Raw genomic sequence first — 23217 nt, 5'->3', positions numbered from 1 at the left:
TTTTTAAATGGTGCATTTGGCTTTGCAGGAATGTTTGACTTTTATGTAGTTGAATATATTAATCTTTTAAAAAATGGATTCAGAGTTTTGTAGCATGCTTGGGAAGAGCTTTCTCAAACCAAGATTATGAAAATAAAAGTCTCCCCATATTCTTCTAGTTTTGTTGGAATTTATTTTTTCTACGTTTAAATATGTGAGCCATCTGGAATTTATTTTGGTGTGAGTAGGAATCGGAATTTCCCTGTGCTGTCGCCGCCACCCCCGTGGCTACCCAGTTGTCCCAGGCCCATTACTGGGTAATGAATATTTTGTGGTGTTGGGGAAATTCTTTTATTTGATAAAAATTTGTTTAAAACTGTGTTCCTGATAGCGGAATCCTGAAGGAAGCAGTCACAGAGTTGTAGCAGCAATGGCCACTTTAAACTCTGTGCTTCATGGGTGTCAGCTGGTGACAAGCAGTGCTGTGTGGGCCCCACAGTTTGAGTTGCAGGACATCCAGAAAGGTGTGCTTGTCCCTGTGTGCTGGGAGGCAGGTGGGCCCTGGTACCCTGTAGTTGTAGGAAGCCAGAGGTGGCCAGGGCGGAGAGGGCATTTTGAGCTGCTCTGGAAAGGGCTCCAGCTTGCCAAGCTCTGCCTCCCCAGGAGCCTGCCCACTGCCTGAAGGGTTAGCCACCTTGGCCACAGGAGTAACGCGCCAGCTGCCTGGGTTCCTGACCGCAGAGAATCCAGGGTGGGGGTGGGGGTGGGGGTGGGGGTGGCTGGTGAGGATGCCGGAAAGTGTCATGGGGGAGAAGGGAGTGCACGAAGAGGGTCTACCTCGTTCAGCAGCAGACAGCAATTCTGGACTCCTGACAGCTCCCTGTCCCCAGAGCACGTCCTAGAGGGAGTCGTGGGGATGGGGACGGGGATGGCCAGGCAGGATGGGGCAGGCAGATTCACTCCTGGTGAGTGTGTTCCATCCTTCCATTTGCGAAGCTGCCCCAACCGGCTCCTCCTCCTAGTCTTTCCCTCCTCATTTGGCCAGGCCGCAGCCCTGCCTGTGGCTCAGAATGGCAGGCTCAGGTGCCCGACAGGAATGTCTCCCCGCCCATCCGGCTACCGAGGCGTGATCAGCGCTGCAGCGCTGGGGTCATGCGGCCTAAGAGTCCCATGCGTAAGGCTTCCAAGTGATGCCAAAAGGGATTGTGACAGTGGCACTATGTCCCGACACCCTGTTCCAGAGCAACAGTGATACTAATTATGGCCTTTCTCTCCTGGCTGTAAGGTTTTTTTCTGCCTAGGAAAGAGTGCCAGAGCCACAGAGCACAGGGGTGTGAGGATGAACCTCCTAGCTGGTAAGTGAGGCTCTCCACAACTGGACCTCAGTCTGCTTCCCAAAGTCAATGTGATCTGGCCTAAAAAGCTCTAATTGGAAGAAGCTGGGATTTGGTCCCTCCTCTGTTAGCTGGCTAGCTAGGAAAAGCATTTCCCTCTTCTGGGGTCTTGTTTGCTTCATAAATACAATTGGGTGTTGGATTAAATCAGCGATTGTCTATTTAATTTTTTATTTATTTCATGTTTGTTTATTCTTGAGAGAGCGTGCGCGAGTCGGGGAGGGACAGAGAGAGGGAGAGACGGAATCTGAAGCAGGCTCCAGGCTCTGAGCTGTCAGTACAGAGCCCCACTCTGGGCTCAAACTCACAAAGCGTGAGTTCATGACCTGAGCCGAAGTCGGATGCTTAACCGACTGATCCACTCCGGCATCCCTGTGATTGTCTCTTTTAAAGCCTTTTGACAAATGGAGTATTTCACAGCAACTCTTTGCTAGGCGGCTTGGGTGCAAGCAGGCGTGGGACCAGGGGCTCCGAGGACGCCTGAAGCTACTGGACTAGATGGTCCTGAGGTCCTCTCCAGCTGGCCCTGGGAAGTACTGTCATCTTTCTGAGCCTCGGTTGCTTCAGAAAGGTGTGAGGGCTAACGAGACGGGTGCCTAGAAAGCTGCTAGCGGGGTCTGGAATATAGATGCTGTCAGCGAAGAGGTTATTAGTGCAGTGTGTGCCTTTCTAAACCGTCCCTTTTAAATACCAACCCAGGTGCTGGCCCCTCCTTCCCTGTCCCCATCCCCCTGCCCCCAGCTCCGAAAGCAGTCCTCCTTTCGGACGCTCAAGGGACCATCCAGTGTGGCTCGGGCCGGTAGCTAGTTTTTGTCTAAAACTAAGTTCCTTGAGGGAGACACGTCTGGTCCAGGGCTCAGGATCCTCCAACACGGTCCTGTACAGACATTCAATAAACGCTTGTGGGTTGACAGGCCCAGACAAGGACGCAGGAGCTGTGGCGATAACCAGAATGCGGCCTCTGCTTCAGAGAAGCTGTTCTAAGGAGGGAAGGTGAGTCACCGAGGCCTGGCAGCTCAACAGGGCCAACTACGACGGGTGATCCTTGGCAGCCTCCCGCTGAGGCACGCTAGCCGGAGCGGAATCCCTGCACCCACACCGTGGGATGCTTGACTCCCCCTCAACCCCCCCCCCACCCAGCCGGCGGACGGCCTGTGCTGCCCTGCCAGAAAACAATCAAGAAGCTTTCCAGTTCAAAAACTCCCCAAAAGTAAGGCTGGTTTCATGTTGCTTCTCCTTTATTAATTCAGTCTGTTCTAAGTTGTACAGTTATGAAAATAACAAAACCAAAGCTGGAAGCCCAGGGATATTTACACTCTCTCTCATGTAGTGAGGTCAGTCTATGTTGTTGCACAGATCGGTTATGTTTGGTACCACAAGATGTTCGTAATTCGGACAAAATCAGATTAACAATTATATGTACAGTAAAATAAAAGGGGAATTCATTCAAGTATCAAAATACAGAGACAAAGATTAAATAACATTTTTATTACAATTCAGTCCCATTGCCACACCATTAGCAACAACACTTTTGTGAACTGCACCTGACAGTCATTCTGCAGGTCTGGGCATTTCGGAAACAGACCGAGGTCAGACTAGCTTTCTAATGTTGTAACGACTGCAACTATGTTTGCTGCCTGCTCAGCCAGAAGCTTCTCAGGGACTCCCTCTAGAATCCGGTGCTAGAGACCAGAGAGGGATGTGGAGCATTTGCAAATGCAGAGCCTGTCAGGGGGTCCTACTGCTCAGAGCAGCCAGCCGGGCGAGAGGGAAAGAAGCAAGCAGAGAACCTGAGGCCGGTGCCAGGTACTGACTCCGTTTCCAGTCCTGCCTGAAAGGGCTCCTGCACAGCTCAGAAAACGCAGCGAGACTCAGAGAAGTGCAGAAGCAGGGGCTTTTCCGCTTGAAGCCTGTCCTTAAAGTTACACTATCCCTTTCTAGGGAAGGAAGAGTACCTGCCCCACAGGAAAAGTAAGAAGGAAAGAAAGATCCAGTCCCTACCCTTCTTGACTATTCAGAAAGAAACCCATCTCAGAACGAAACCCAGCGCCGGAGCAGACTAGCCAAGGATTTCCAACATGACAACACCCTGAATAAATAAGGATATAGCAGCTTCAAGGGGAGGAAACACCTACAGAGGATTTAAAAACAAAAAGACAGCTTGAGCAGCTCATCGTAGTGTCTACACGGTTTTCTTTTGGGGCCTCCCGCACGGGAGGCGCACTGGGGGGAGGCCAGGCCGTCCGCGGGTGGAGGCGAGGGTGCCGGCACTAGCACGGCCCTCGGGTTTCCTCCGTCAGAGGCTCAAGGCCGGCAGGGGCGGGCGGGACATCGCACGGCGGCCGCGGATGGGAAGCTCACGGGCCTCGGAAGAAGTGGGAAGTGAAGCCAAGCGTCCGGGTGTTGAGGTCCTTGTTTAGTACCGGAAAGTGGGGTGTTACCCGCCTCTGCTCCAGAGAGGAGGGGACTGGCGGGGCCTGCGGTGGTGGGCAGAGAGCAAGTCAGCAGGAGGACAGGGCCAGGCTTTCCGTTTCTGGCCAACCGCAGGGGTTGTGAGTGTGCCCAAGAGCACTCTCCCCGCACAGAACCACCAGAGAATTTCAATTCACCACCTTCACTGGGAAAGAAGTGCCACCGAACCTGGAATGTTGGTCCCGGGAGCGGCCTGCACCGCGCCAGCAGAGCGTGAGGTCTGCTGAATCACCGGCGGGAGAAAAGGCTCCTCTCCGCTCCCTACTCTGGAAGGTACTGGGCAAGCAGCTGGCCTGGCCCTGCCTCAGCCTCACAGGAACCGCTCTGTCCCCCCCCACCCCCCTCCCCATTCCCTTCGCCACTTGAGCACAGAGCAAGATTCCAAATTAAAAAGCAAAGCAAGCCAGCAGGAGGGCTTAAGTGGCAGTGCTGCACCAGGACCCCAGCCTGCCCTGAAGGCCACGCTGGGGGAGAATCAAGTTGACTGTCACCCAAGAAGGCTAAATATAGCCTTCTCCACACTTAGAGCCAGGGAAGAATCCAGCAGCTGAAATACAACAGTCGAACCAATAATTCAGAGAATCAAAGTGAGTCCTAATCACACAGACCCGATTAGACAAATCACAAATTGGCAGGTAGCAGTCTTAGCTGACCTACCCATTAATGCCCAAAACAAAGCTGCTGCTTCTCTCCAACTGAACTCAGGCAGTCTGAGGTCGCCAGAGAGCGTGTGGGCCGGTGCTCTGACCACTGCCAGGTCAGAGGCTGGGGAGCGGCCCAGAGCTCCGGGCGCTGGCTCAGACTTCGTGGCACCAGGGGCTGCTCGCTCAGCTCCGTCTGGCCCCTGGGCCTTCACATTTGGAACCCCAGAAACGGACTGGAAGTCTCTCCTTTTGCCGGGTACCCCTAAGGCTGTGTTTTCACTGCTGAGGCTGTGTCCGGCTCTAGACGGGACAAGAAGTCGTGCAGTTCATAAGGAATGGCAACTAGCTTGGCTGGGTTTGAAAAGTGGACTCTAACAGACCTACTCAATTTTGCCCACTTGTGCCTGCTTTCAATTCACCCATGGGCCATTGCCTTCTCTTCACCCTACCGGACCACACCAAGGTCCCGTCCTGAGGACAGAAGCCTGGACAGACTGGCCTTTTAGCCAATCTCAGGTCCCCTGTCCTCTGGTCTGATGGCCATTTCTCTAAAGATTGGCAGTTTAACCTAGAGGTTTGAGCCAAGTCTTAAAAATTCATTTTATAGAAAATTTTTTTCTATTAAAAAACATCTTCTGGACAAGTCACTTCTTGACTCTCTGGAGTTCCAGTCTCATCTGCTCGAGGCCTGGAGTGCAGCTCGCTCTGTGAGACCTGGTGGTGGCAGGTCCAGGCCAAGCAGCCCTGAGGAGCTGCTACAGGCAGAGGCTGGGCCTGGGTCCTCAAAGCGCAGGTGACACGGCGGTGGCGGCGGCGGGAGCCTGTGCTCCCCACGTCTGTGTTTCCGCGGCACAGTTGGCTCCTTCGGTGGCTCAGCTTGGCAGAAGCAAACACAACGGGGGGAGGAGAGGGTTAACCAAAGGGGCCTGCACAAGGTGGAGGAAACTGAAAGGAAACATGGAAGCAGAGCAGAAGGTCCCTCACAGCCTCCCCTGAGCGCCCTCGTGGCTGTTCCGAGCGCCCGTGCCCCACGGCCGCCTCCGGCTCAGCACGTCTGCTCAGGAAGGCACAAGCACAGGCAGGCCGGCACAGGCACCCACCCCGGTTTATCGACTGGGGCTTCAGCTCTAAAATAATTGCTGTCGCCTCCTGGCTCCTCTACCGGACTATCCTACGTTTGCACTGCTTCCTCCCGGAACTGCTGCCTTCCCGTCTCCTGCCATCTGAGCTGATCTGCCCTCACCGGACAAGGCGGGGCTTCTTCACAGCCTCGGCTCCAGGATCCCAGCCGCTGCTGCTGAACAGACCGCACAGCCTACCCCCTCGGAGGAGTCGAGAGGCTGCGGGTGGCCGAACGGGGAAGGACCAGGTGACGGCTGACTAGCTCTGACCCCCACACTGTGGAGAAGTGTCAGCCCCTGGATGACAATGGGAGTGGCTCGGTCCAGGCCCCTGTCCTTGAGCGGCTCTGTTCTGTGAGGGAAGAAGGTGCACCGTGTGTGCAGGGCACAGGCCTCCCTCTTGCCGGGTCCTACAGAAAGGCCTTCCTCCTCGGTGAGCTAGACTCCAGAGCGGGCCTTGTGACTCACTGGTGAAGACACGAGGGGCCGACCACATATATGCCGTCCCGTTCCTCGGAGCGGAAGACTCATCGGGACCCAGAGACCTGCCGAGGGAAGCCGGCCCGCGGGTGTTCAGATGCTCAGAGCTCCATGCTGTGGAGTCAGGCCTGTGCCCGAGGACCTTGGCCCTCACAGAACGCAGTCTGACAATAGTCAAGACACATCGCCGAGCTCAGGCTCTCACTGGAGGGAGACCAGCACCTTACGGCAGAGGAGAGAGGGACAGGGCCGCAGGCCAGCCGTGAGCGGAGTGCGAGGGGATTCTGGCACCAGGTGGTCACAGTGGTTGGTTGTGTCAGGAAAGGTGCAAAAGGACAGTTCGCTCCCGGCAGCGGCTCCCGGCTGTGGTTCAGCACGGAAGACAGGAGAGGAGGGCGGACGGAGCGCCCGGCCTAGTCAGAGGGTGCTGTCTGGACTCTGCTCGAAGACCGCCCGCCCCTCAGGATTCACAGTGCCTGCCCGCTGAGGCTTCCTGGGTGCCACAGGGCTCCCTGAGCCCTCCTGGTGCCCACCTCAAAGGCAACTCACCCCCTCCCCCACCAAGCTGTCCTCGCCCAAGGGGGGACTTCACAGTGTCCGGTGGTGTTGGGTACGAGCTGTGAGTGTGCAGGGTCTAGAGCTGCCGCCCGGGAGGAGAGCAGGGCCCACCGGGGGTGGGCAGCCGGAAGGAGAGCTGAGAAGAGCAGAGGTCGGATGGCAAGGCACAGTGAGACTAGTGGAGACAGGGGGTGGGCGGTTAGAAGATAGTGGTCTCATACTTGGTGCTGAGGCTCCGCTTAGAGTCTGGTTTAGGGTCCACAACCCAGGAGACACTGGCATGGGACTGGGCATCTGGGTCCGTGTCGGGCGGTTCCAGCTGCCAAGGAAGAAAGGTGAGGGGTCAGAGAGGGCGCGCTGTACCTGGCCGGGGGGCAACAGGGCCCAGCTGTCCTTCCTACCCGCCCGGGCCATGCTGGCGTCGTGCCAGCATGAGGGACACGAGGGGCAGCCCCTGTTCTCCTCGAAGAGCAAGCTCCCTGGGGCTAGGGTGGCAGAAGCGGCACCCTCCCTGGAGCATCATGGGAGGGCCACCTCCAGGCCTCTTCAGGGACAACTTCTCCCATGGATTTCTCAGAGCTGCTCAGGTAAAGGAGCCTTGCCCGACCTGAGCGTGAGGCTCGAAGCCCCAAATCTGTTGAGGGTGACAGGAAGGGGGGCGAGGGGCTGGGAAATTCCAAGCCTCAGGCCCCTCAGGTGGGACCAGAGAGCGCACCCTGGGCAAGACCACAATGGGCGCCCCATTGGAGCACCCCTCTGGAGAGAGGACACACAGAGAAACAGAGAGCTAAAGCACATACAGGGATGGCGGGGGGGGGGGGGGGAGCTCAGGAAAGAATGTCACGCAGGCAGAGAGGGGGAGGCCACTAGTGTCTCAGAGAGCTCACGGTCACTTCGGGGAGACTGACACACAGACAGCAGGAGCTGTAAAGACCTTGACTCCAGGACTAACAGACGGCAGCGGTAGGTAAGAAGGACGATGGGTGGTGCAGGTGTGACAGTAACAACAGCGACTATCGGGGGGCAGCGGCACCTGGGGCGCAGAGCAAAGCAGACACAGACACAGGGTGACGTTACTGGGGGCTCGCTGCGGGCCATGCTCTCTGCAGCCCCACGCCGGCCACCGGCTGGGCCCTGGTGGTGCCTGGCAAGGGAGGGGACAGAAGCCCGTGGCGGGGGGACAGCTGTCCACCTCCCGTGAGAGGAAATAACGGTGCTTCCCCAAGGGGCCGGCCGGCTGGCCGCAGCGTGAGAAGACCCTCCTGGAGCCCCCTCCACCCAAGCCCTTGAATCCCGGGGAGGGGGGGTTCTTGGCGGCCGTGGCCCACGTACTGCTGACTTCCTCACGCCGACCCGAGGCTTAGGCACCGGTTTGGAAGACTTTGTTTCAACCGTCTCGGCAGCGGAGGCCCCCATCGGCCTGGACTTTTGGGCCTGCAGGGCCAGCTGGTAGGCCACTTCGAACGCCTGCCCCAGCGTCAGGATGATCTCGTAGGTCAGATTCTGGGAGGAGACGGAGCATGACTTTAGCACACGAGACTGAAGAGCCACCTCATCCGTTTGCTCGAACCCCTGCCCCGGCCTCACAGCCCTGAGCGCAGGTGACCCCTGAACAGGTTAGGGTTCGGCCAATTCAGAACATTGGGCTGGAAAACACAAATCTGTCCCAAAGTGACCGATAACGCTGGGGAACAATCTGAGCATCACACACGTCTTGTTTCCTCAAGCAGGACTTTGTAAACACTAGGGGACCAAGCCCGCACCCAGCTGGCCCGCCAGTCAGGCCCAGCCGCGCCGTCTCCACCCGGCGTCTCAGCTTTCCCCGGAGACCCTGGGGCCTGCCACCTCACCACCTGGCTGTGCCGCCCCGCACCCTCCTTGCACCCTGTCCCTCCATCCGGGTGTCTCTCTTTCCAGCTCTCTGCCTTCTTTTCCCCTGGCAAATGGGCCGCCGGGGGCGGCCAACTTCAGGTCCTTCTCAAGGTAGGGTCCTGCTGTGACACCTATGTGTGCCTTAACCACTTAATATGAACAAAGCGGTGCCGGTGTTTTTATTAGGTTCCTATCTTTTCTAGTGTGTCACTGATAAAGTTTCTGAGTGTTGTGTCCCCAGTTCGATCCTCCCTGGTGTTTATTGTGTGACTTTATGTAGCATGTTGATTGTTAGAAGCACGTACGTTGTGTTACGGCAGAAATGACTGGATGTGGAAAATGTGAGCTACAGGGGAAGTGCCAGGAACTATGAGTATGGGGTAGATGAGCTCGCGTAACCTTCAAGACAACCCCATGAAGCCGGTCACATTATAGCCCCTTTTGGGATGAGGAGCCGGGGAGAGGGAACTTCTAAGACGGCACAGCCAGCAAGCGGCAGAGCCCCGAGTCTCATGCCGGGCTGGGAGCAAGCACTGAGGTCCCGGGGCTGAGGATGCCTAGCCGTCTGTGTTCCAGAAGCCACAGAGACTTGCGAACCAGAGAACCTTGCTCTCCCCAAGGACGGCAGGGATCTGGACAGAAGACAGGGGATGAGGAGAGGGCCGGGGGCCTTGTCTCCGGGCAGAGGGAGTCCCTGCTGCACCGCTGTCCCTGGGCACCAGAGCCCAGCCTGGGCATGAATCTGGGAGAAGGAAGCCTACGGCCATGTCAGGAGGGCACTGCTGCCCCCAAGAGGGAGACAGAGGACGTTTCAGGGAGACTTCTGATAGAGGATAGGGTGGTGGGTTGACAAAGAGCCTGGGGGAGACCTTGGCTGACCTAAGAAACACCTGGGGAGAAGTGGGAAAAGCCTGGTCACTGGAACCCTGGATGCGCCTCTCATTCTGTGTGCTTCAGTCTCCTCACTGTATAAAAGGGACTGGACTGGATGGCTCCCGGGGCCTCATTCGGAACCAAAACGTTTGCTAAGTGTCACCCATGCACCAGGACAGCACTGCACTGAGGCCATCTGGATGCAGGCCCCCTCCGGCCGTGCCCAGGGCTGGGACTCCACCCACCACATCCACCGTGCTGAAAACATGGCAATAGTGGTGGCTGGTCTGCAGGTCCTTGGTGATGTAGGCAAAGGTACAGAGGTCCTCTGGGTCCTGGGCCGCACAGGAAATGTTCCGGATCTCATGCTCCGCGATGACGTTCTGCCGGGGGAAAGCAGGGTCTGGAATTCTCGGGCCCCCTGAGGCACACCTCAGCCCCTTTATGTCACCCACCTTTCTCCGTCCCTGCCCGGGGTGTAGCCGAATATGCCACTACTTCTCTCTCCGATTTGTTTGGTGGGGGTGGGGACAGTGTCTAACCTCGCCTGACTTAGGTTTAGAGGTTTCCACCTGTGATCACAGTAACCGAGGGAGTAAAATGTTCACATCTGACCACCAGCTCTCCAGCCCAAGGCGGGGGCAAGGCAGGGAGGGTATCAGGAGGGTGGGGTTCCAAGTGTGGGGTGTCGGGGGAGCCCTTTGCTCATGAAGAGAATCACACCGTGAAGGGCCCGTGAACAGGTAAGAGGCCCACAGGACCCATGCTGAGGAAGACAACAGTCGCCTGTCACAAGGGCAGGGTCCTGGGATCAGGATGTGTGGCAGCTGAGTGGCAAGCACTTGGGCGAGGTGGTAGCAATGAAGAGGAATAAACAGGGCTGGGGACACCCTAGGTATGACGCCCAGCTTGTGGGGGGGTGAGGCATGGGGGGAGGGGTCCCCTCCCGCCAATAGTGTTTGTGAGAAGCACACCTTGTTGGAGGCATCGATGAACTTGACACCTTTGTACGTGATGGACAAAATGATGGTGGGGATCTTCTTCATGTGTTCGGTGGATTTCTATGCGAAACAAGGAGTTGTCCTGTGAATGTCCCTTCTCAAGGCCAAGCCCCTTGGATCCCGCAGGCCCCGGCCTCCCCCTGTACACAGTGTGGGAGGGCCCAGGTGGCTGCAAATTGATGCCTCCTATCCCAGCCGGCCCCCTCCCACCCCCACGCCCCGGACAACCTACCCGCATCTTGGCACAGGCGTCTTGGGTGGATTCTGTCCCTCGAAGATCTTTGATCAACATGGAGCCCAGATACTGAAGGAGCAGGCAGTAACCGGGCTTAGGAAGTCCTGTGTTATCATGCAGGGTGACCCAACCAATTTGGGACCAAGCCAAAGGGTTTCCTCTCCCAACTCCCTTCCCCCATCCTAGCTGGGAGGCCCCCCCCTTCTCCCTAGGTGCTGGGGGCGTCTGAGACGTACAGAACAGCACTGGAGCCCTGGTCCCGGCCAGGAGAGATGGGCAGCAGGGGCAACTCACATTAGCTTCATAACCGCAGGACTCGAAGATGAGTTTCTCCGGCTGGTGTTGCCAACTCTGCACAGGGGCATAGGGGGCGGCCAGGCTGGGGGGTCGAAGGGTCAGCTTGGCCTCGCGGTGCTCTTCCTGTAGAACACGCAGGGTCACAGGTCTGCTTGCCCACTCCAGAGGAACTCATGGGCTCTCTGCGAGCTCCAGCCCACCCAAGGGCAAAGAAGCCAGCTACAAGGGGTTCAAGAGCAGGTGGGGAGGGCAGGGGACAGACAAGCCATGCAGAGGCACTGTGGCGAAGGTGAGGCCCATCCCCGCCAGAGATGCAGGACCTGAGCCACCTGAGAGCAGGCTCAGTCAGGAAGGCTCTGAGGTGGAGACGGGAAATGACTAAAACCAGAGAGGAGAAAACAAGCACAAAGCATGAAGGATGGGGAGCAGGAGCCAGGTCCCTGGGAGCCTCACATCCAAGTCAGGGATCACCCCACGTGATTCTGGGGTGGGCAAGTATCCAGTGCTAGCGAGACCTTCTGTAGTGTTCCCTGAGGTGGAAGCTGGGGTGGGGGAGAGGGTAGGAGGCCACTGAAATCCAGGTGCTAGGTGACGGGGTCCTTCTAGCAGGGCACTGGTAGAAGTGGGGAGGCGGGAAGAAATTTAGGAAACATTTATGACCTCCATTCCCAGCACTGTGCAGAAGTCTCCTCATATGGAGCAACTAAAACTTTTGGACAACATGCTTTTCCAATCTCGTCAAAGTCATGGCCGTGCTGGTGAAAGGTGAAGGAAATCCGCAGGTGCTGGAGTGAAGTATGAGCAAGAGAAAAAAAAGCAGGGATGCCCGGATGGCTCAGGCAGTTAAGTATCCGACTCAGGATTTCGGCTCAGGTCATGATCTCACTGTTCATGAGATCGAGCCCAATGTCGGGCTCTGTGTGACAGCACGGAGCCTGCTTGGGATTCTCCCTCTCTCCCTCTCTCTCTGCCCCTCCCTGCTGTGTGTTCTCGTTCTCTCTCTCTCTCTCTCTCTCTCTCTCTCTCTCCCCATAAAACCTTAAAAAAAAAAAAGGGAGAGAGGAAAAAGCAGTGAATTTCAAGTTCACCTTAGCGGTGGGGGGTGGGGGGGTGGGAGGGGATGAGGGACACCTGTCAATCTTGTGACCAGCAGGCCAAGGTGGGGGATAAGAGACAAAGCCTGGAATCTGTGCAAGGCAGGAAGCCGGACAGGTGAGGCCTGAATACATCCGGGAGCCCTGAACGCGATGCCCTGTCAGACGCGAGCGAGGAGTGCAGGATGGGGCCAACCTAGGGCAAGGGCTTCAGGGCGGCCTAGGGCCCAGCAGCGGCTGGTGGGTCTGTGAGAGTAGATGGCACAGCCACATGTGTCTCCCAGCTGCGCCCGACACCGGGCTGCAGAAATGTAGCAGGAAGAACAGGGTCTGACCCAGGCTGCAGTTCTGCTGGGCAGGCAGGGTGCAGGGTGTGGAGATGAGGAGGGGAGAAAGCAGTTCTGGGGTACAGGCAGGACAAGCAAGAGGGGGTCAAGAAGCAGCCAAGAGGCGGAGAAACAGGGCCGGTAGCCTGAGGGGCTGGAAGGGAGAGGCTGTAGTCAAAGAGGAGACAGTGGATCTGAACTTCTGAGGCCACATGAGATACAGGAAAGGCCCTCGCAGTGACAGCTGACCACAGCCAGGCGGTCATAGCCGAGGAGTCTCGGGGCTGGACGCCAGACACAGGCTGGGTGGGGCTGAGGGGGAGGAGGCGGGGTCCTCCTCCTGCTGCTGACACTGGGACACGGGGGCAGTGGAGGGGTCTGGGGACTCCCGTTCACAGCTCCCCTCCTGCCCCACCTGGATTCTGAAGCGCTCCGCTCGAGAAGGTGCCGCAGGGTCATGAAGACTGTCATGCCGCCTCCTGCCCGTGTCCCCAGGAGGCAGCAGCAGGTCAGCGGAGCGGCCAGTGCAGGAGTCATTCTGGCTCAGCGGGGATGATGTCTGGGAGAGCAAGTCCTGGCACTGCAGTGGAGAGAAACCCAGGTAAACCTTGGAACCCATCAGATCAGTCCCTAGACTGGAGGTGTCAGCCAGTCCTGGGGCTGGTTAGGGCCCTGCGTGGGCAGGTGTGCCCGTCAGAAAGGGCATTAAGCTAAGGACCAACACCAAGCAGGCACCAAACAGATGGCACGCCGGGCCAGGAGCCGGTGGGGAACCTCGCCTCTGGGCCCAGCCCAGGTACAGTCAAACCAACCAAATTCTTCCCGGAGTCAAGAAGCCCTGGCGACAAGCAGGGCGGGCAAGCAGCCACCGGGGCACCCCCAGTTCACTTGCGCCCTCCTTGGCCTGAAGCCACACGGAGAAAGGGATGGTTACAGGGCTGGGAAGCCACTTTGATATTCAGCAAAGATGGAATCATCGGTCACAATTCACTGAAGATCTCTGGGGCCCGTGGCCAAATCCAAAGCTCTTTTTGAGAAAATACACAGGCTGCCAGTCAACACTCTGAGGCCCTGTCTCCTCAGGTCTTCATGACTGAATGTCAGCTGTGCATTGGTTCCTCAGGCCGATCTCCTGTGTAACGCCCACGCCGTGGGCTGAGGCTTGGAGGGCCCTGCTCGGGGCCCAGTGCTCGTCAGGGACTCAGTCTCACAGGTCTGGGAACAGAGCCTGTCCCAGACCTCAGCGTGGGCCCTCAGGGTCTAACCTGCAGTCAGGGATTATCTGGCTTCAGCACAAAGCATCCATGAGGATTTTAAAACCACAAGTTCTCAGGACACCTGGGTGGCTCTCAGTTTTGGCTCAGGTCATGATCCTAGGGACATGGGATCGAGCTCTTTGTCAGGCACTGCTCTGAGTGTGGAGCCTGCTTGAGATTCTCTCTCTCGGCCCCTCTCCTGCTTGTGCTCACGTGGGCGTGCCCGCGAGCCCTTTCTTTCAGAGTAAACAAACATTTAAAAATAAATAAAATCAGGGGCGCCTGGGTGGCTCAGTCAGTTAAGTATCTGACTTCACCTCAGGTCATGATCTCACTGTTCGTGAGTTCGAGCCGTTCATCGGGCTCTGTGCTGACAGCTCAGAGCCTGGAGCCTGCTTCAGATTCTGTGTCTCCCTCTCTCTCTGTCCTTCTTCCGCTTGTGCTCTCTCTCTCTCTCTCTCTCTCTCTCTCTCTCTCTCAAAATAAGTAAGTAAACATTAAAAACAATTTATTAAAAAAAATAAATAAAACCACAGGTTCTCTAGCCCACCCCAGTGCAGGGATTTTCCTTCCAAAGACTTGGGGAGGGCACAGGTCCCGCTGTGGATTTCAAGCCTTGTTTCAGGTTCACGTCAGACTGCTGGAAAGGGGGCTCCTCCTGCCCCCTGCCTGCCCCACTGGCTCTGTCACCAGCAGCTGCTGGGATTTCGATATTTGCTTTGCTACTTTTTCTAACATTTTACTTTCTACATATATTTAAACAGAACCCTTTATTATAGGCCCCGTCAAGCTTCTGATGTAGATGGGAGGCATGTAATTGATAAATGACCAGCCCAACAACTCCTGCTCTGTGCTCCTTGGGCCCAGGGGCAGAACTGGTCCAACAACAAGAGGGGAAGGATCGTTCATTCCTCTACTATAGAGATCAGAGTGTCTCTAAAGAATCTCGCAAGAATTTTCTTTAATTCCTAGCAATATGAAGAACACCCACCGATCCCTTTCCGCCCCTCCCCAACTCACTCTCAGCTGGGAAAACCGCGGGGGCTTCTGGGGTGGCTCCTCATAGGGTCTGTCTGCGAGGGAGGCGATGATGCGCTTGCGATGGCCGAGCAGGTGGACTTTCAGGACCTGGGCAGGGGTGAGAGGAGGGGTCAGGCCACACCTGCGCCCGCAGCTCTCCTCCCAGCCCCAGGCCGCACCCTCGGGGGTCAGGCCCGGCCTGAGCAGAGGCTGCACTCACGTTGACAAGCTCCAGTTCCCAGAGGTTTTTCACAGTGTCAATGGAACTGTAGCCACTCGACAGGAAGGAATGGACGTAGTCCTGCAGACCGAGGGAGTCCAGCCAGGAGGGCACTGATGGGGGGCTGTTGCCGTCATAGCCCAGAGCTTTCACCTGTGGGGCAAGAAGGGGCAGTAGGACTGACATCTCAGCACTCATGAGACAAAAGTCCAGAGGACCAGAGTCTCCTCCCTTCACACAGCCCTTTGTACCACTGCTCTGGTCCCGGCTCCCCCATCTGGGGTCACCGGAGCATTCCAGGGTTGGGGAAGACGGCCCTAGTGGGTACAGCTCGATGGGAGAAAGGTTTGCAGAGGGGTTCCCACTGAGCTATGACAAGGTCACAGACTTGGTGGGACAACATGGTATGTTCCTGTAAAGTAGGCACTGGCCCCACTGCTGGGACTTGTTCATGCTTCCCCAGCTCTGGGTACCCTGGACTTAGCACCACCATAGTCGAGGGGGAGAGGCTTGGGCCTACCAGCCCCTGGCTCCCCCAGGGAAAAACTGCCTCCCCTGCCGCCCTGAGCACCTCTCTGCCTTTCCTGGGGAGGGGCTGACGTCAGGGGTCGGTGCAGGCTGGCCTGGTCTCCGGTGAGTCAGGAAAGACCCCAAGAGGCTCCAGGTGACAGGCCAAACCTGTGGGTACCAGCTCCTGTGCTGGGCAGGGGTCTGGAGCCTCCCCCCACAGCCTGTACCGGGTCCCCAACTGTCCTTAGTCTCTGCTGACTCTCCGGGCCCCGGGATTTGGCAAGAAAGTAAACAGGCCTCTGTGCCGCCCGCCGTGTCCCTCGGAATGAGAGACAGACAGCCTGTGGCGATCTGCATGCCCTGGAGCCAAGCTCCCTCCCTATTCTGGGTCCAGGTGGCGTCGGGGACAGGGCCCTGTCTCGGCACAGGCCGAGGCCACCGAGCTGTCAGCGGTCACCTTGGGCAGGGACCGTGCCGCCTGGAGCAGCTTCCGCCGGTGCTGTGGGTCACTGATGCCAATCTCCCGCAGGTCTTGCTCTTCCATCACGTTAGGCCCCTGGAAGCAGAAGAGGTTCACGTGAGCGCCCTTGTGAACGGGTGGCTGACGGCAGCCTTGCGTGGCCCCTCCTCTAGCACGAGCGCTGAGAGGGACGGAGACCCCGAGCTCCCCAGGGAGGCCGGGCCAGGCAGCAAGAGTCTTGTGTAGGCAGGAGTCCGAGGTGCACAGCACACAAGTCTGCCCAGACGGCCCACTCCCGCCCGAGCGGCCCCCTGGCGGGCTGGGCAGCGCCAGGGCTCCGAATGTGCACAGGGCAGTGACGCGGGCCACAGCCGAACCCGGGGCGGGGTCCGGCATGTCCAGGTCCAGGCACAGCCCTGGCCCCGCTCTGTGTCCACACGCTTCTCGGGGGCGGGTTCCACAACCATCCGAGGTGAAGGGCGAGTGGACCAGCCCAAGCTTCCTCACAGACATGCTTTCCTAACTCGAAGGCTGCGACAGCCACGTCAGGTGGTCAGCCAAGGAACCAGCCTCAACCCAGGGAGGAGAGGAGTGTCAAAGCGGAGAGATGTCAGAGAAAGTCTTCTGGCCCCGGGAGCTGGGGGGGTGCCAGAGTTGGGCCATGAACCTGACCCCTGACGGGGAGGAGAGGGAGGTCTGGCGCTCACTGTGCACTTGCCTGCTAGATGACAGGCCCCAGAGCTTGTGACCCGGACACACCAGTTCACACTCACGCCCCTGTGCGGTGGGTCCTTTTCATCCTCGTGTTAAGGATGCAGAAAAGGAGGCGGGGAGGTCAGGAACTTGCCGAGGCCACACATCTGGCGGTGGGGCTAAGACCTGGCTGTTCCCTGTCCCCAACCTCTATGATGAGGCTTTATGCCTCACAGTAGCGTCATCAGGTAAGTTTTTTCAGATTATGATCCATGAAAACTCACGCGTTCTGCCCCACCTTCAGCCACAGCACCCCGCCCCCCCCCCCCAACACAGAGGCAACTGGTACCACTTTTCTGGATGTCCCTCTGAGGCCAGCTTCCTTCTCTCACAAACGGAATTCTTGTACATCTTGTTCAACACCTTACTCTTACTACTTAATATACAGGCATACCTCAGAGATCTCATGTGTTTGGTTGCAGACCACAGCAATAAAGTGAGTAAAGTGAATTTTTTGGTTTCTCAGGGCATACCAAAGTTATGTTTACTATGCTATATCGTCTACTAAGTATACAATAGCATTATGTCTAAAAAACGTACATACCTTAATTACAAAGAACTGCTAAAAAAAATGTTAACCATCATCTGAGCTTTCAGTGAGTTACACTCACTGATCACAGATCACCATAAAATAATAATAAAGAAAAAATGTGGAATATTGCAAGAATTGCCAAAATATGACACAGACACACCAAGTGAGCAAATGCTGTTGGAAAAGTGGCTGACAGACTTGATCGACGCAGGGTTACCACAAACCTTCTTCCGTTTGTAAAAAATGCAGGATCTTCCAAGTGCAATAAAGCGGAGCATGATAAAACGAGGTACGTTTTACAGGTATACAGGAGATTGCTTCACATCAGGATATTTAGACCTGCCTCTTTTTTTAAAAGCCGCATGATCATCCAGGTTAGGGACATATTATAAATTATTTAACTAGGTCCCTGCTGCACGATGACTATTTCCAATTCCAGCTTTTACAAATAGTACTGCATGAATACCCCCATATGTGCATCATTTCTGGGATAGGTTATCAAGAGAGACTGCTTGGTCAAAGGATATGTGTGTTTGGAAGTCTAACACACATTTATACTCCCATCAATGACACGAGTGCTAGATTTGTCACACTGTCAGCAACAAATGCAGAGAAATGGCTTATCACTGCACACTTCCTAATGTAAAAGCATCCCACTCACAGGGGAAGCTCCAGCACCTTTTCGGGTTTTGTCAAGTATTTATTTATTTTTATTTTTTACTTGAGGGAGAGAGAGCACGTGTGCGTGTGCGAGCGGGAGAGAGAGAAAGAGAATCTTGAGCAGGTTCCCTGCTCAGGGCGGAGCCCGATGTAGGGCTTGATTCCACGACGCTGGGATCATGACCTGAGCTGAAACAAATGGCTGGATGCCCAGCCAGCCGAGCCACCCTAGGCGCTCCTTATCTATCAGGTATTTACATTGTGATTCCTGCCCCACTCCATGTTCTACAGGCTTTAGACTTGGTGACCCATTTAATAAAAGGGACTATCGTTACCCCCACTTTACAGCTCAGGAGGCTGGGCCTAGAGAGCAGGAACAACTTGCAGGGTCACACATATGTAAGCATGGAGCCGGGATTCAGCCCAGCTGTCTTGTCCATACGCTCTGGGGCCACATGTGTGGGGGACATCCGTAGCTCCTTTTCCAGCAATTATCCCTTTATATCTTTGGGTGTTTATCTCTGGAGGTACTGATCTTTTCTGTAAAAACTAAGGAAATCGGGGCATCTGAATGGCTTAGTCGGTTAAGCATCCTACCTGGGCTCAGGTCACAATCTCACGGTTCGTGGGTTCAAGCCCTACGTTGGGCTCTGTGCTGACAGTGTGGAGCCTGCTTGGGATTCTCTCTCCCCTCTCTCTCTCTCTGCCCCTCCCTGATAGGCGCTTTTTCTCTCTCAAAAATAAATAAATAAAAGTAAGGAAATTAACCTATTATCTGGAAATAGTTAGACATTCGTTTTTTCCAGTTTGTCACTTCTCTTTTGACTTTCATGTTGGCTTTGTTCGTGCAGAAATCTATTGGTCTGTACCTATATCCCGTAGAGCTTCTCTTAGTTCTGTCAGGCTGAGAAAGACCTCCCCTCTTCAAGATTTTTAAAAACAATTCTTGCATATTTTCTTCCTGTAATTTTAGTTTCATTTTTACCATTAAATCTTTAATCTACAATTTTTTTTTTAAGTGCAGTTCAAGAGTCAGGATTCAGTTATTTTTTTTCCTAGGCAGCAAGCTGTCCATTTCTTGAATGAACTATCTTTTCTCTACCAATCTGAAGTGACCTCTGCTGTGTCCTAAATTTGTGTGTTTCTGGGACTCTTTCTGGACTTTCTATTTCTATTTAAGCAACTCGGGCCAGCGCATGCAGACCCTCGCCTGGCAGTCTCGCCTTTGTGCCTGAGCCACAGTGCATGTTGGCACAGTAGCCCCCCCGGAGCCCGTGCATGGTGACAAAAACCTTTGCCCCGCAGAGGACCCCTTCCAAGGCTCAAGAGAGCCCGGGGAGAGAGCTCTGAAGCCAGACCAGAAGCTCTCCTGCTCGGGCTGCAGACAGAACACACCCCTTCACAGGGGCACCAGGGAGGCGTGGGCCTGTAGAAGGCTCTGTGCGACAAGGGTACCACTCTCTCCAGGTCGGAGGCCAGTTCCTGAGTCACCCCAAAGTCAGGAGTCACCACCCTGAGTTCCTGCAGTCCCTCTGGGCCCACATCTGGGCCCACATCTGGGTGTGCTGACGGGAAAGGCAGAGAGAGGTGGCCTCTTGCCCAGACTCTGCCTGACGATGAGTCCTCACCTGGTGAGGACACGCACTGGACTGACCGGGGCACCTCAGAGATGACAGCACTGCAGGGAGTTTCTGAAATCCTACCGTATCCCCAGCATTTACTCATAACCCTTCACACGCTTTTAGGGCAACATTAAAGCTGAACTGAAGGCTGACAGCCGGGAAAACCGGGTCCAGCTGGAGACAGGGCCTTCATTAACCTGTCAAGAGGACTAGGGGGCTGTATGCGGCAGTGAGAAGAAAGAGGCAGAGGTAAACCAAACCAAAGTAAAGGATGTGACGGAAAATCAAAGCAGGTAGTTGCCAGAGCATGTCCAGGGTGCAGGCAGGGTCTCCTCATTTCCTGCACGTGCCACACCTACATCCTCTCGGATTAGTCTGCGTGGTGACTACGAGGTGTTACAAATCCTCAAAGGCAAGAAACATCCTGGAAGTTTCCACACCCTCTTTACTAAAGGGAGGAAGGGACCACTGCCTTTTGGAACCATCTTCACAAGAAGGGCTGTGGGGGAAAAGAGACTTTTTACTTGACCTTCTATCACGTTAATGTTTATACCGAGGGCTGCTATCTTCCAGGCCCTGTTGCGAGCCAGCAATTAGGGAGCTAAGAAAGCAGAACAGCTCATTGGCCTAAGCATTTCAGTTAATAGAGATTTCTTAGATTTTATTTTTTATATGTTTGTTTATTTTTGAGAGAGGGAGAGAGAGAGCGTGCGTGTGAGCAGGGGAGGGGCAGAGAGAGGGAGACAGAGAATTCCAGGCAGACGCCGCACTATCAGCACAGAGCCCGATTCGGGACTTGAACTCACAAACCGGACCTGAGCCGAAATCAAGAGTTGGATGCTTAACTGACTGAGCCACCCAAGTGCCCCAGTTTTCTTAGGTTTGAAAAAGTTTCTAATTCTAGGAGAAATCTGAAACATGTAACTAGTCGACACTCAGCCTGACTGGGTTCAGTCCCTGAGGAAGGGAGGACAGGAGGACAGAGGAGGGACAGAGTACCAGTGCCTCCCCGTCCAGGGCTCTGCTTCAGCCATTCCCTGTCCTGTTCCTCCCTCCTTGCAACCAGCTGGCAGGCGTTGACTACGGCTCCTCACTTTACAGGCCAGGAACCAGGTTTCACGGCCAGTGGCGGTGCCAGGATCCCACCTTCTTGGCCACATCCTGCTCTCTACACATCCAGGGAAGAGGGCAGCAAGAAGCGGTCGTCGGGGTCACTATGCACAGTAAGTGCACCTTCTGCTGGTCTTTGTGGGGGAGGTGACATGAAGAGATGCCAGTGAACCCGAGTCCTGACCACGTCCTGGCACTGTGCGGGGACTTTGCCTTCCTCGCTTGAAAAAAGCCGCCCAAAAACCTTTGAGATAGGAACTGCCCACATTGCACAAAGAAACTGAGGCTCAGAGAGCAGGAGTGACATATGCGAGGTCACGGAGCTTGTGAGCTGCAGAAGGACAGTTGAACGTCCCTCTGATGAACTCCAAAGTCACGCTCCAGGCTCCTTCTACTTGTTTAGGGAGGTGGGCTCTGTTGAAGACAAAGCAAAGCGTGGAAGGTACCTACCAGCAGCAGCAGGGAAGCCGTCCCAGGGCTGGGGACGCTCGGGCTCTGGAACTAGGGTCCCTACACAGAACTTCCCTCCCGCCTCCCTGCCCTCCACCTCCGGGGCTGGGGCAGTGCTTCCACCTGTATGGAATCCCAACTCTTAGCGCTGCGTGGGCCCCTAGAAGTGGGTGAGGGGAAGGCCTGCCGAGGCCTCACAGTGAAGGAGAAGCAGGGTCAGGATGTGGCCCAGGCCTCTGCATACACAGCCCAAGCCCTGGGCCCAGGAACAGGCTGACTCAGGGAGAGGCCGGCCCATCAGAGCTCAGCTGGGGCAAGCGTGCCCCTGGACTGACTTGCACGATCATACACCATCATTCCTGGGTGTCCTTCCCTGAGAAGGCACAAACGAGGAGCCGTGCCTATTGTGGCGGTACTTTCACTCTCCTTCAGCTCAATCTGTTTGAAAGGCCTCTCCTTCCTACCAGTATCCGTCACTGGGCTCACCAATGGGCGCAGAAGACGGCACTTTCAACAGGGGCGCGTCGGTGCTAAGCGGGGTCTCCAAGGCCCAGATCCTGCGCGTAGCTCAGTGGATGTGTGGACAGAGGGGAAGACAGGGGCCATGGGAAGGGAAGGAGCACGGACAGCAGGAACTGCCTCTGGGAGTCGTGGGGAGAGTCCTGGCGGAGGCGGAGGAAAGGGCTGTTGCAGGGCCCCAGTCCTTTCTCTCTAGCTTTCTCTGGCCCTCCATGGGTCTCTGATTATCTTCAGAGTCTTCCTGACCATATGACTTCAGGAGAAGGAAAGATCCTTTTGCATCCTGAGAGGTATCACACTTGTCAATATTTTGCTGGAATTTTCTTTAACTGCCGGGCATGTCTTCATTCAACAAATAGTGGAAAAGACCTAAGAAGGGAACATTTGGAGTGTGGCACATTGGAGTGGACGCTTCTCAGCCAAAGGGAAAAACACTTGAGCTGCTGGCTGAGGGTCCTGAGGCTGATACGGGCCAGAGGTGCCTGTCTCACTCACGGCTTTGCCACCACCTGCATCTAGGGCAATGCCTGGCATGTTGTCCGCGCATAATAAAAATCTGTTGAATGACTAAGGATACTTTGGAGGCAACAACACGGATATAAAAAGAAGAGGCTGAACAGCCCAAACCAGTGCTGCTGACTCCATGATGGTGGTCTTTTGGAGTCCTCTGCGAGGGAAGAGGATGAGGTCTGGGGAGAGGTGGGGGCGTGCTGGGGTGGGGAAGGGGAGCCCCAGGGACGTTTGAGCTGGGGGGGAGCGATGGCGGGGTCCAGAGGGAGTTTCACAGGGAGGTGGGAAGAGGGCAGAGAAGTGGGTCAAGAGCTCCCCAACTGAGCGAACAGCACAGGTACAGGCAGCTGTGACAAAAGCCACCCTGCCTGGGAGCAGAGAGAAGTTCCAGGAGATGGAAGTGGGAAGGTGGGCCTGGGCTGGAGGGCTGTGCCAGGGAGTTAGCTGGTCCTGCTCAGGGCAGAGGGAAGCTATCCTTTTCGTCACAAGGAAGCTGAGGTTCAGCAAAGGACTGACTTGCCTGAGGTCACATAGCCCTGTCCCTGCCATATTCAGGTTACAGAGCTGCCTCTTTCCCAGCTCAGAGAAGAACCAAAGCGGAGAGAGGGCAGTCATTTGAACTTCACCCGATTTGAACACCCTTCCTGACTTGTTTCCAGGCATACAGGGCTCAGCATGCCCCTGGCAAAGGGTCTGAGGATGCAGAGGTGCGAGCCCGGCTTACTGGAGGGGGGCCTGGGAAGCTGATGCCAGACCTGAGGATCAACGATTTACAGAAGCCCCAGCCCACGCCTGTCATGAAGGCATGGCATGGTGCTCTGCCCCCCTCCTGAGGCACCGGGTAGCACTCAGGGCAAGAAAGGGGGTCTGCCACCAGCAAGCCCCGACAGGTGGGAGGTGAGGCTCTACCCTAGGCCCATCGCTAAGACGCAAGGCCAAGGGATGTTTCAGTCCCTCCTCAAGGCAGACAAGCCCTCAGCACGGAGGCGCTGGGCGGACCCCTGGCACCCGTTCTGGTCACTGTTTTGCCGGGGCCCTGATTCCGTGGCAGACCGTGAGGTCAGCCGCACTCTCCGGGGGCTGCCATACCCGCTCTCCCTCCTGTCAGCTGGGGATCCAGGACCCAGCAGTTCGAGCAGTTTAAGTCCCTGAAGCGCGAACACTGCAAATTCTCCACCACGCTCAAACTCAGCCCTTGCCCTCTCAGGAGGGCAGGGCCCACAGGCAGCCTGGGGGGGGAAGCCCAGAC

The 23217-nt window shown here is 56.0% G+C and overlaps 1 protein-coding gene across 5 annotated transcripts in view; it reads right to left on the bottom strand.

Annotated features, from left to right (window-relative positions):
• Positions 1 to 2593: 2593 nt before the first annotated feature.
• The window catches only part of ANKS1A (ankyrin repeat and sterile alpha motif domain containing 1A), a 179637-nt gene continuing 159013 nt past the window's right edge, over positions 2594 to 23217 (bottom strand). For 2 of the 5 annotated variants that reach the window (XM_030315303.1, XM_030315304.1), the window contains 11 exons: positions 15810 to 15908; positions 14843 to 14995; positions 14623 to 14730; positions 12762 to 12926; positions 10924 to 11049; positions 10627 to 10698; positions 10368 to 10454; positions 9639 to 9776; positions 7981 to 8151; positions 6870 to 6967; positions 5372 to 6155 (listed from right to left, as the gene is read on the bottom strand). In XM_030315303.1, coding sequence (XP_030171163.1) covers positions 5870 to 6155; positions 6870 to 6967; positions 7981 to 8151; positions 9639 to 9776; positions 10368 to 10454; positions 10627 to 10698; positions 10924 to 11049; positions 12762 to 12926; positions 14623 to 14730; positions 14843 to 14995; positions 15810 to 15908 — 1503 coding nt within the window. In that variant the 3' untranslated portion in view covers positions 5372 to 5869. The other 3 variants (XM_030315305.1, XM_030315307.1, XM_030315306.1) reach the window with 3 other exon arrangements.

This window comes from Lynx canadensis, chromosome B2, assembly GCF_007474595.2.
Source record: "Lynx canadensis isolate LIC74 chromosome B2, mLynCan4.pri.v2, whole genome shotgun sequence".
NCBI classification, from domain to species: Eukaryota; Metazoa; Chordata; class Mammalia; order Carnivora; family Felidae; genus Lynx; species Lynx canadensis.
This window is presented reverse-complemented; position numbering and strand designations above follow the sequence as displayed.